This window comes from Musca domestica, unplaced genomic scaffold (genome assembly GCF_030504385.1).
Source record: "Musca domestica strain aabys unplaced genomic scaffold, Musca_domestica.polishedcontigs.V.1.1 66, whole genome shotgun sequence".
NCBI classification, from domain to species: Eukaryota; Metazoa; Arthropoda; class Insecta; order Diptera; family Muscidae; genus Musca; species Musca domestica.
Genome location: NW_026712376.1, coordinates 3955282 through 3968832, shown reverse-complemented (window position 1 = coordinate 3968832; position 13551 = coordinate 3955282). Strand labels below are relative to the sequence as shown.

Here is a 13551-nt window from a genome sequence, read left to right as displayed (position 1 = left end):
TTAAAAACCAACAGTGACTTCAATATCAAATTGCACATCTTCAACTCTATCCCTTTTCACCAAATACAACATTTAGTACGCATATGCAAATCAATCTACATCTCTCCATCCTGGACACCAATAGTGATCCAAAATTTAGTACCATACCAACGCCAAATATCAACGAAGATCTCAATATCATATTTCGGGATTCCAGCTCTATCCTTTTACCCAATACCAAATTTAGTAGCATTTAGTACATTTCGTACAAATATAAAACTCATTTCCAAAACCATCTATATCAAATTTCAAGATTTCAGCTTCATCCAATACCAAATGTAGTATTATTTAGTACTTTTCGTACAATTCTTGGAACACACTTTCAAAAGTCACCTCCATATCTCAATTTTAGATAACAACGTAGACCTCAATATCAGACTTCGGAATTTCAGCTCTATTCCTTCACCTAATAGTGTACCACGTTGTACTTTTCGAACAATTGCCAAATTTAGTACCATTTTGTACTTTTTGTACCAATATAGGACGCCTTTCCGCAAATTAAAGCCATATCTCCAACATAGATATTAACAGAAATCTAAATTTAAAATTCAGATTTTTATTTCTATCCCTTCACCCAATAACAAATATAGTACCATTTAGTATATTTCGTACAATCATAGTACACATTTCGGAAACACATCCATATGTCCAGGCTATACATGTACATATAACACTAAATTTCCAATTTCAAGATCTATATGTTCACCCAATACCAAACAGTACCTAATATAGTACTATGTAGTAATTTTCGTGTACTTGTAGTACACATTTCCAAAACCACCTTATTATCACAATCCTACCATCAACAGGGAGCCCAATGCAATATATCAAAATTCCAGCTTCATTCGTTCACCGCAAACCAAACCTTTCCAAATTTTGTACCTTAAGTACAGTACGCACACTTAGTACACATTTCAAAAACCACTTTCCAAACAATCAAACTTACTTTCCAACCTTGATTCTCATACCAAATATCAAGTTTTGTTCTTCATCTAACACCAAATGGTACGATTTTAGACATTTTCGTAACCTTAAAGTTCGAATTTCCAAAAAACCCTTCCGTTCATCTATCCTACACTCCAACAGCAACTCTCATTCAAAATTTCATTTCTAAAATCTAGCTCGTTTCGTTTGTCCAATAAAAAATTATTAAATTTTTAGTACTTTTCGTACGCTTTTAGTACGAGTTTCCAAAAACCCAGCCTTATCTCAGTAAGTCAGTCAGTTATTTCACTACTCTTTTATATTTCATATAAAAAAACTAGGATTTCAAAAAAAAATGTCTATCGGTCGTCTAAGTGTGCCCCAATAATCCAGTAAGCCTAGCACTTGTCATTGGTCTCAAGCAGATAACTAGGAACCCACGTCTACCTATAAATAGACATTAAGGAATAGATTTGAAACACACTCAGAGACCGGCAAAACAGTTCTATTTTAACTGTAAATCAATAGGGATAGGCTAAATTCCAAAGACCTACATTCGAGGCTGTGTTTCTCTTAAATGTTTGGACGTTAAAGAATAATAATAGCAATGATTACTTTTTCTTTTATCATTCTTTTTTTCGATAATGCACATAGGCTGTTTACCATCGGTCTTTTCTTTACATTCTATACTTATGTATATGATACATATGGTAGATTTTGTACAGCGACATATCCAGGAATGCATTTCGAAACCAATTCGCAGGCTCCAATTAGGAAAATATTTACTATTCTAGTGCCACCTCTCTGCGTGCCTCCCTTATTCTACATATACAATTGATAAAAGATGTTTGAGGCAAATGAGAAGAAAATAGACAGATGAAATAAAACGGATAAGGTTAGCTGCGAAGCATAGGTCTATAACACATCCAGTGTGAAAACATTTCGCTTATCTGCTCAAAATATCTTATATGGTCGCCTGTGATGGTGTACTTTTTCTCCATTGGGAAATTTTGAGAATTTTTTTTTTCGATATTGAGATACACTACTTTTCAAAACCCAGACTGCTTCAGATGTTTATGTGAATGTTTCTTTGATATATTAATATTTATTTTAACCCTTGTAAATATTCCTCTCCCCTACCTTAACACATTTCATATTTTCAAGATGTTTCTTCTTTACCTTTCCTTGCATGAACTATTAATGTTCTCTGTATGTATGTGTGTGTCTTTCCAAATGAGCAAAAAAATGGTTAATACAAAGTTTAAATTTTCCAAATTTATTACTAATCAATTCAATTGCTTGCCGGAATTGAAAAAGAAAACTAAAATTCTTAATATCGTTGTTGTTTGAAATTGTTGCCTCTTAACCTCTTAACCAAAATAACCTTTTTAAAGTCAAAATGTCTCACTTCTAATGAAACCATTTTAATATTTTTCTTACATTTAATGTAAATTCTGTATTTTTATTTTTTACGTGGCCTACAAATTGTTTGTGCAAAATAAAACATGAATTGGCGTTACCAAATATAAATAAAATTAAAACTACAAATCCAATCAACCAACCACCCACCCAACAACCAACCAATCACAAATTATAATGAACAACACATCTACAACGTCCTTGTTCACCATCACTACAAACAACTGCAACAACAAACAATCAATCAATTAATTGACAACATCATACAACAACATGGAAATACATGAAATGTGTTTGTGATGACCATCCACACTGTAACCACTCTCTCTGTCCCCACAACACAAACCCAAATTCCCTCCTTTCCTTGTAATTGTATTAAATCATCACCATCAATATCACCCACCACCCTCACCATTCACCAAACTTGTGCAACAACCACCCACCAATCGTCCACTAAATGTCCTTCATGAACCATGAACAAAAAATGTAAAACAATTAGGATTTGGATATGATAGCAGCACAACTAAATGAATTGGGCGTCTCTCAACAGCCTCAACCGCAGACCGCATCGGCAGCCACATCTTCATTTGCCCAGCAATCAGCCCAACCTGAAGCACCACCACGTAATAATCGCCAATCGGGCGGGCCACCATCAGGGTCGGGCAAGCCAGCAGCACCGCTACCCACATCGGGCAATAATCATCATCATGTGGCAGTTTCAAATCCTCTGGATCCATTGGATAGCAGTGATTCGGATAGTGAACCGGACGAGCCAAATGATCGTGGTCGCAATGACGGTACTCTCTTGGCCAGTGATCCCCCAAAACCACTGTAAGTATTTTTTGGAAATTTGAAATAATTTAAAATATGAATGAATACTAAAATCTATATTTATTTTTAGTTACCATGTGAAACGTTGAGAATTTATTATTGCCGTTTTGAAAACAACGAACGGCTAAGCCAGCGACTTATTTGAGCTTTAAAGTATTCAATGGAACTCGCAATGAGTCCCATTTTCATTTTTGCTTTATTGAAACGTGAATGTAAAAATGTTTCAAAATTGTTTGCAAGAACATAATTTCTCTTGTCTTAAGAATGTTTTAAAGTTTCAATATTATTCTACTTTTTCACAAATGTATCCATTTGAATAGTCAGTTTTTGTAAAACAATTCATTTCACTCGAATCGTTCGTCTAAAAACATATTTTTTTTAATATTTGATTTTTATAAAAAAAATTTGAAAAGGTTTGTCTACTTCAGAAAATCGAAAGAAACAATAAGAAGAGACCACCCTATCTTTTTGAACAGATATTGAAAGTTTTTTCTACAGAATCACATGAAAATTATATGTTTGTGCTGTGAAATTTCCCTAGGATTTGGTTTAGAATATCAATACCCTATAGGTCCATCTTACAGGAATATATTCGTTAATTATACCTTCAGCCACATGGCTAGAGGGGGTATATATCATTTGATACAGCCAAAACGTGTCTCGTCGTATTTACGCTTTTAAACCCTAGGTCTCTAACGATGTCCGTTCGTCTGTCTGTCTCTGGCTGGTGCGCATGATAACTCTCGAAGAGAGTATCCGATTTGATCCAAACTTGGTACATCGTAATATTATTATCAAACTTAGATCGATTACCCCCCCCCCCCCCTCCCCCACACAAATGTCAACATTTTTAAAGAAAATGCTTTACTGCACAGAAAGCACACTTTGCAAATCCTAATATCTACATCAGTGTTAGGTCATGTGCGGAAAAAATTACTCACATCACGAATATGGAATACATCGGTCCACTCCTTCTGGAACCTGCCCCACAAAGGGTCAACATTTTGAATATCCATTAAGCTTATAAAACGCGAACCTAACATTCGATCCCATTCAGACTTAGCACATCTCAATATTTCTATCAGCGCAAGATCTGTTATAAAGATGGTACCTATTAGATCACTCCATCAAGTACCTCCCCCACAAAGGGTCAAAATTCTGAATAATCAAAACGATCATAAAATTATTTCTACTAACACAGTATCTGCTGTGAAAATGGGATATATCGGTGCACTATTTCTGCATATTATCCATGGAGCTGATAAAACGCACAATTAACATTCGATTCAATTCAGACTTAGCAAATCTCAATGTTTACATCCGCACAAGATCCTTTATAGAGATCGGATAATTTCTTCTGGGTACCTCCCCAGAAAAGTGTCAAAGTTTTGAATAACAAAAATGATCATAAAATCCGAAATCAGCATCCGGCTCTTCAAATTTCACACATGCCATTATTTTTGCTGACACAATATCTGCTGTGAAATGGGATATATCAGCGCACTATATCTGGTACTTCCCCCATAAAAAACGCTATATAAGCATCCAACTCTCTTCAAATTTCACACATCCAAACATTTTTGCAAACGCAAAATCTGTTGTGAAGATGATAGATATCTGCCAATCCGTTCTGGCACTTCAACCAGAAATAATAAGCATATATGATTTCGTATAAAATTGGATATAAATGTTCGATTTTCTTTAAATTTTGCACATACCAATTTTTTTATCTGTATTAGATAAAGTGGAATATTTCGTACCGCTATATCTGGTACCTCACGCATATTTCCATATTTTCAAAAATTTGCACATATCGCATATAAAATGTAGGAAGTAGATGACGTAGTCCAAATATGGTATTGGTCAATTGCTGCGGGACCTCCCCCATAAAAGGTCAACAGTTAGAATAATTATGACTCAAGACTGGGAGTACACATCTGTCGGCAAAACCGACCGATATATTCTTCTTTTAATTTAATTTTACAATTTTTTTTTACTCATTTTTGAATTTATTGGATCTGTTTCTGCAGCACAATTCCTAATCAGATGTAATCAAAAATTTCACAAGATAATGGTTATGGAAATACTGATATATTCAAGCCGTTCGGAAATGAACGAACATTTTCAAAATTTTTATTAAAATTAAATTTGAAGCGAAACTGTTTGAATTTGAACAGTTCGAATGGATTTTTTTTATTAACTGAATATTTAACAAAGTCGTACATGTATAATAATTAAGCTCGAACAAGCCGTAGCTGCATTTATAAATTATCACATTCACATCTCAACGTTTCATATGTAAATCGTATCACATGGGGCAAATGTTCTTTAAACTATTTGCTAAGATTGTGCTACTTTTCTTCTTTGGATCATATAAAAATTAAAAATTATTCACCTTATTCAGGTAAACATAGAAATAATTTTTATAATTGCGTTTGTAACACCTCCAAATATTCGTCGAAGAATAAAGAATACAAACTTAAGGCCGGTTATTACGTCTTTTCGATAGAAAACAAATTATGATGTCTGACAAAAAAAATCGTTTTTCGTTATTACAAGTTTTATTTAAATATGAACTGTCCGATAAGCAAAACGCCAGACCATCTTCCCTTTATCTTTTAACGTTGATTACTCATTTTATTGTCATATCTCTGAAAATGCATTTATTTCGAAGTAAAGATATAAGCATGAAAACCCGATAGTGTGGACTTTATCCTTTACTTTTCCTTAAGTAAGGGATAACCAAACTGGACTATAAAGTAAAGTTATAAGAACGGACCTAAGTCGATTTAACGACGCCCGTATATCTGTCCTCTGTTGAAATCAATATTCAGCCTATAACAGTTTGCATGATGCCTGTACCCACATTCTTTGCCGAAGAGCTTTGGCATAATTTTTTGCATTGGATGATTGTTATTGAAAAAAATGGAGTTTCGATCGACATTTTCGTTTGGACCCCATGTAAATATACCTCCCGTTAGTCGAAATTGGATGATTTTAGTCACATTCGTCACGGAATTGTTTCAAATTTGGTATTTAGAATTCGAAAACACGTTTTGAACAAATTTGAAGATTTTAGTTACACTTTTTATATCCTCAGCCACATGGCTACAGAGAGGGTATATACATATGTATATTATATCTGCAGGACTTTTGGTATTGAAAATAGTCCATATAGTGTTTCAAATTTGGTATTTGAAGTTCGTAATGGATAATACAGCCTATTACAAATAATTGTCAATGCAAGTCCACGTATTTCTATAGCCCCCATATAACCGGCATTTTGATGATTTTAGCGACATTATTCACCGATTTTTTTTTAAGTTTCGCATTTGAATATTGCTATGGCTTATGACAAGAGTTACCCATGTCGTCGTATAGACCCTAATATAACAGCTACATTCGGTATTTTTAAGATTTTAACAGAATTGTTAAGGGATTTTATTGTTATTGAGAATTGCCAAATTCATTCCAAAAGGTGGAGGGTATTCAAAGTATATTCATAATCAACATAAAATTCTAAGTCCGTCTGTCTGTTGCAATTTCGATACAGCACATATTATTTGACGTAGAGCGTCAAAATTTAGCAGAACAATTTGCATTGTGTTTAGAATGGTTGGTATTGAAAATGAGATATATCGGTCCACGTTTTGGTATTGTCCACATTCAACAGTACCTCCCGACATCCGGTATCTTGATTTTTTTTGCCACATTTTTTCACGGTTTTGTCTAAAAATTGGTATTTGTAGGTCATAATGGGTCCTAGTTCGTGTGGCGAAACATTGCATGTATAGGTCCACGCTTTGGTATAGTCCCCATATAACGGTACCTCCCGATATTCGGTATTTTGATGATTTTTGCTAAATTTTTTACGGATTTGTCTAAAAATTGGTATTTGTTGGTAATCACGGGTTCTAGCTCCGGTGGCGAAACATTGCATGTATAGGTCCACGTTTTAGTATAGCTCGCATATAACGGTACCTCGGTGTTTTGATGATTTTTCTTCGCGGATTTGTCTAAAAATTTGTATTTGTGGGTCCTAATTGGTTCTAGCTCCGTTGGCCAAACATTGTATGTATAGATCCACGTTTTTGTATAGCGCGATATAGCGGTACCTCCCGATATTCGGTATTTTCATGACTTTTGCCACATTTTCCCACGAATATGTCTAAAAATTGGTATTTGTGGGTCATAATGGGTTCTAATGTTTCCTTTACCCTTGGGTGGAGGGTATTAAAAGTTCGGCCCGGCCGAACTTAATGTTTTTTACTTGTTTTTAAATGGTTATTGGGGAAAACAATGAACTCTAATGTGGTAATCCTAGTTAAACCAATGCAATTAAAAATATTCCATAAAAAGTTACAGATCCTCGATGTAAAATAATATCATTAAATGTTAAATATTTTAAACATTTAATAATATAAAAGCAATTTGCCCCCTGCGATCTCTCTGTTTAGATTTAGAAATACAAAAAAAACTCACCTATTTTTCATATTAAAAAAAAAAAAAAACAAATTATTCCAAAAAAAAACTCTAATCATAATTCATAACTCCTCTCTTCTCCTCTTGCTCTATTTTTTTTCTCATTCTATATTCATTCGATGGTTTCTTCATTTTAAATATCATGCGTTTTGATTTTTTTCATAATTTTCTTTTTCAAATACTCATACTTTACTTATGTTTTTCTTGTTCTTGTTGTTGTTGTGATTTTTGTTATTTGTTTGTATATTATGATTTGGTTATAAAAACAAGTCCTGAATTTTCATATAGGCCTGGCCTGGTGCCAGTATCAGAGGATTCCTCATCAACGCCCATTACCCATGGCAGCGGTGGACCACCAAATCGCCCCTTACCTCCCACACCAGATGATGATGACCAAGCCGGCGATCGTACATTGATAATGAAAAGGGTAAGTGTGAGATTTTATTTGATATTTAGTAATTGAAATGGTCTTTGATATCCATGATAGCCAAATTTGGTTTTGAATATTTTAAATTTTGTAAACAAAGGAAAAAAGAAACAATTGTTTAGTTTTTTTATTATTTCGTATATGAAATTGGTGATTTTTTATTGTGAACTTTTTGTAGGTAGATTTTTTTCCTTTTTTTCTTAAACAAAAAAAAAATAATAATAATAATCTTTAACTTGTATGTATTGTTGTAGACTACGAGAAGGTGTGGTTATGTTGTCGCAAAACAACATTAAGACATGTATATTTTTCTAAATTTCTAATAATACAGAACAGATTATTAGTAAATATTGTATTTTTTTTAATTAAATTTTAACCAATTAATAAAAAAAAACTGTTGATAGATTTGTTTAAAGTTATCAATGCAACTAAATTTTCAACATAAAATTATAGAGGGTTCAGGGTTTCTTGTGAGCCAATTTCGTTTTATTTTTCCTGTATAAAATTATAAAATATCTTTTATTATTATTACAAACAAACAACAATACTACTAGCGATATTAAATGGTTGCGGTTCTTTTATACACATAATTTTGTTAAAAATTCTTTTTTTTTTATATTCAATTCAAAGATATACGAACAAATAATACAGGGTATTCCAAAAAGGTTGTTTATTTCATTTTACCAATTGGAGTACTCTGTAAAAATATTAAATACACCTTTCCTTTTGTTTTGCAAATATTTTTCGTGAATTTTATTTTTTTTTATTGAATTTTATATAGATTTATATTTCAAATTTTGTGTTTTTCTATAATTTTTTGAAATATCATAACAATGCAAAAAAATGTACAAACAAAAAAATATTCTCTCTAAAATATCATATATCCTGCACTTAGTTTGCTGTTAATTTACAAAAACGCATTTTTTTAATGCACATCATCTGTGAATATATACATACATATATAAATATGGTCTTGTTGACTGGCACACCTATTTTTTTTTTCTTAACAACAACAGCAGCAGCAACAATGTGACATTTTTTTTATAAAACGAAATCCGAATGTTTGTGTGTTTGTGATATTTGTTTGTATGTATATTTTCTTATATAACAAAAAATCATTACAAACATAGATATTTAGCTTCATGTTCATATGCCAAACAACATTCAATTATAATTGCGGTTCAAAACATTAATCAAAAAAAAAAGTGAATGAAAATTCATGAAAAATTTGCAAAATATAATTAGTTAGGTCCATTTACTCTTAGATTCCAATGGAAAACATCTCCTTTGTGATGTCATGATTTTCGAAGTGGATAATTGTTGCTATTGCATATAGATGAAATAAGAGATTTTAGAATTAATTATCTGGCTTCCCAATAAAAACGTGGCTGTTTTTACCATCTCCGTGAGACGTGAAGTTAAATTAAAAACCCCTTTCAAATAACGCAAAATTTCACAAAGTTTGACTTCGACCTTAAGTTCCTCAGGAGACCGTGGAACAATTTTAATGATATTCAAGTAAAGGGAATCCCAAAATATGTTATATGTATACTAAAACTATGTATTTAAATATCCCTTTAAAAACTTTCGAATTTTTGACCAGGAAAAGATTTCGGAACACTGCCCCCACCAGACTGTAGACACTCCTGACCCCTGTCATCGACCAAAACGTACGCAGGGGAAGTGTCCTTAAGTAACACAGACGACAATGACCACACAAAGGATGGTACTACAGAATTGCATGTTCCTAAGATCATTTTCTGACGCTAAAACAAAAACGCACAAGCGGTTATTGATCATGCATGTTCAGGAAGTGATCCCTTGATGACCAAGTCGGGCTTTGTTCCTCGGGTCAGTAGTTGACGTTGCAGTTCAAGAAACGGATATACAGGGTGAGACAAAAAACTGCCACAATTTTTAAGTTTTTTACATGTTATTGCATGAAAGCAAAGAAATGTCGGAAATAGCATCAAATTTTAGAATAAGTTTAGATTTGTTCGTATTGGTCACCTTTGGCACGAATTATGGCCTTCAAACGGCCAATGAAACCGTCACACGCTGTCCGAATGTTACTCTGCGGCATTTTGGGCCATTCCCGGCGAAGCTCTTGCTTGAGGTGATCAACACTTCATTTTGTAACCATTCTCGGGTGGCGCTTGCTGAGTGCGATGGTGCTAAGTTTTGTTGGAATTGTTTACAATTTGTAACGAATACTACTTCTCCTGGCAAAAAAAAATTGTATTTATAGTTAGTTATGAACACTTCCTCATCTGGTATTTTGTTGTAGGCCCCATACAACGGTTTCTCCCGATATTTGGTATTTCGATTATTATACCCTCAGTCATATGGCTAGGGAGGGTATATATCATTTTATACGGCCAAAACGTGCCTCATCGAAATAACAGGTTTAGACCCTAGGTCTCTTTGGACCAAATCCAAACTTTGTACTCGTAATATAATTGTCAAACTTATATCGAGTTCGGAGATGGGCAATGTCGGTCCACTCCTTCTGGTACCTCCTACACAAAATATCAACATTTTCAAAGAAAATAATTTACTGCACAGAAAGAGAAAGGATAATCCGATTTTGCTCCAACTATGCAAATCCTAATATTTGCATCAGTGCTAGGTCAGGTGAAATATCAGTCCACAAAGGGTCAAATCCATCCATCAAGTACCACAAAGGGTCAAAATTTTGACTACCCATGAATCTTATAAAACCTGAAATTAACGTCCGATTCCATTCAGCCTTGGTACATCTCAATATTTCCATCAACATAAGATCTGTTATAAAGATGGTAGAGATCGCACCATTCCTTATGTTACCTCCCCCACATAGGGTTCAATATTTTGAAAAACAAAACTCTAAAGGAAAGCGAAATAAGCATCCAACTCTCTTCAAGCTCACACATCCAAATATTTTTGCTAACGCAAGATCTGTTCTAAAAATGATATATATCCACGCTAAAGGGGGGGGTAAACATTTTAAATAATCATAACTCAGGGCTGGGGGGTATACATCTGTCGGCAAAACCAACAACTTGCAACAATTATCCCAATATTGAATCATGACTCAAAAATAAAAGGAAACAAACCCAAATAGATATAAGAAAAACATATTTCCTACTTCCATCTCCATATTCTCAATTCTACGTATTGCAAAAACAAAACCTCAAACTCAAACACACAACTATATATAACAACAATTATTTCAAAACAAATTCCCCGACTCTAGAAATTCGAAAATCAAAATCGTTTACAAAAATCCGCTTCGACATCTTGTGCCAATCGTCCGAAAAATGAGTTGCGTGATGTTGCTCTCTTGCGGGAATGGGATATTGAGAAATTCTTTCCAAAACAAAGTGCCAGCAGTGGAGCAGGAGGAGGAGGAGGAGCGGTTGGCTCAAATGACAATTTATCAGCGGCTGTTACAACAGGTGTCTCCAGTAGTCTTTCACGGGTGCCAAGTAGTTCAAATAGTAGTACTCTAAAGGCCGATAGCAAACTACAACGATGCAGTATGGCTGAGGTGCCGAGCTCAAGACAAACGCCCAAAGGCTTCCAGCCAATAAAGACAGGTGCTCAACAAGCCCAGACCAAAGATCAAACTCGAGCCTCAATGATGTCAGTTTCCAGTAGAACTAAGGCGAGCTCAACTAATGGCTCAAATAATAATAGTAGTAATAATAACAACAACAACAACAAGTCTTCCCCAACATCATCGACGTCCTCGTCAGCGTCGCCAGCTAACACAAATGCCTTAAGAAGTGCCAATAACAATGCCACGCATAAACGGCAAGAGTCCGACTCAAAATTGCCACAAAACTTTATACGCGGATTCCGGCGCGAAAACTCGGATTTCTTCCCCTTAACCAAACGCCATTCAGCAGTGCTGGTCAACACAAATCTATTGCAGCAGCAACAACAACAATCGTCGCCTTTTGGCTCAGCAGCCCAGAGAGCCAGTGCCATGATACCCCGAAACAACAGTATATTCAATAATAATAAAAATGATTTGAATAAGAGCGCCAAAGAGACGAATTCCGCCGCCAATAAGTCAACACAAAATGCCAATGCAAAAAGTTCGGGAAGTACCAGTGGTTCGACCACTGCCAATGCGCCCAATAAGACTAGCTGGACTAGTAATTTAGATTTCTTGCGTCCTCGTCGTGAAAAGACTGAATCGGTTATTGTTTTTCAAAACTCCGCGGCCAGGCAACAGCTTTTTGCCCAACAACTGGTACAACAGCAACAAAAACAACATCAGCAGCAGGTAAACAGCAACATTGCTTCTTTCTCTCACTCTCTCTCTATCTCCCCTTTAAACACACCTCACTGTCCTCACTAGTTAAGGCTCAAAAATGAAAGCTTACTAAAACCATAGAATTTTTTGCTGTCATTATCTAGCGCTATCTCTCTCTCACTTTGTCTGTATCTCATCCTTCCACATTTTGGGATAATTTTCATTCCTAGTATAAATGTCCCTCCAATGTTTGGCCTTAACGTTCCCTCTAATGCTTAGCTTACCAACAAAAAGTTACACTAATATTGGAATTCATAGAGAACTAAAATCGTAAAGTTGTCGCTGTCGTCGTCTACCCATACCATCTGAACATGCTCTCTAGCCATCATCCAAAACTATCATCACAAAAACCGTTAAATTGAAATTTAGAAATAATACACCCTAATATTTAACCGCTAAGAGTCTTGCTTTGAACAGAAATTAACACGGAGGTATGTCCTTGTATTTATTCTTGTGGAACAGTGTAAAAAAAAGTTTGAGGAAAGGCCTTTGATGGATAGAAGACCTTTATAAAGTACCATGGAAGAAAGCATTGCATATGGTCTTATGTTGATCGGACAGAAGACCTGTATATTTTCTTCGAAAAACATAAATCTGTATATGATCAAATTAATTCGGTTTTGTAATACCGTTATTATACTCTCTGATCTTTATAAGGTGAATACCTGCATGGGACCGCTGCACGAGACAAAAAATTGCAAAAATCAGAACTCAGAAATTCTCGTTCGAAGTCGAGTAGAGAGTGAAACCTTTCTACTCGGAGCGAGGGTATTCCTGTGTGAGTAAAAAAAAAACATTGGGGCCACAGAGAATACGAAAAAACGATTTTAGACCTTAGACTTTTAGACCTCTGTGTGAGGTCTACGAAAGACGGAATATTTGCAAAGGAATTAGCTATAAACCAAAAAACCTTCACGAAACAAAAAAAATTAAAATTCAGAGCTAAGAAATGCTCGTTCGAATTCGAATAGGGAGTGAACTCTTCTCCAATTACAGCGGGAGTACTCCTGTGTAAGTAAAAAATGAGAATATTTTTATTTTTCTATGTCACTTAAATAAGAGCGGTTATACTTTGCTCTTTTTCGAGTGGGAGTAAAATTCATTCGAAATCGAGCAGTATTCATTC

The 13551-nt window shown here is 34.6% G+C and overlaps 1 protein-coding gene across 18 annotated transcripts in view; it reads left to right on the top strand.

Annotated features, from left to right (window-relative positions):
* Positions 1-13551, top strand: part of LOC101897554 (serine/threonine-protein kinase mig-15) — a 137253-nt gene that overhangs the window by 96259 nt on the left and 27443 nt on the right. For 12 of the 18 annotated variants that reach the window (XM_059129683.1, XM_059129690.1, XM_059129686.1 and 9 more), the window contains exons 8-10: positions 2882-3213; positions 7984-8122; positions 11358-12395. In XM_059129683.1, the coding sequence (XP_058985666.1) occupies positions 2882-3213; positions 7984-8122; positions 11358-12395 (1509 nt within the window). The remainder of the gene's footprint in view (positions 1-2881; positions 3214-7983; positions 8123-11357; positions 12396-13551) is intronic. The other 6 variants (XM_059129688.1, XM_059129687.1, XM_059129694.1 and 3 more) reach the window with 2 other exon arrangements.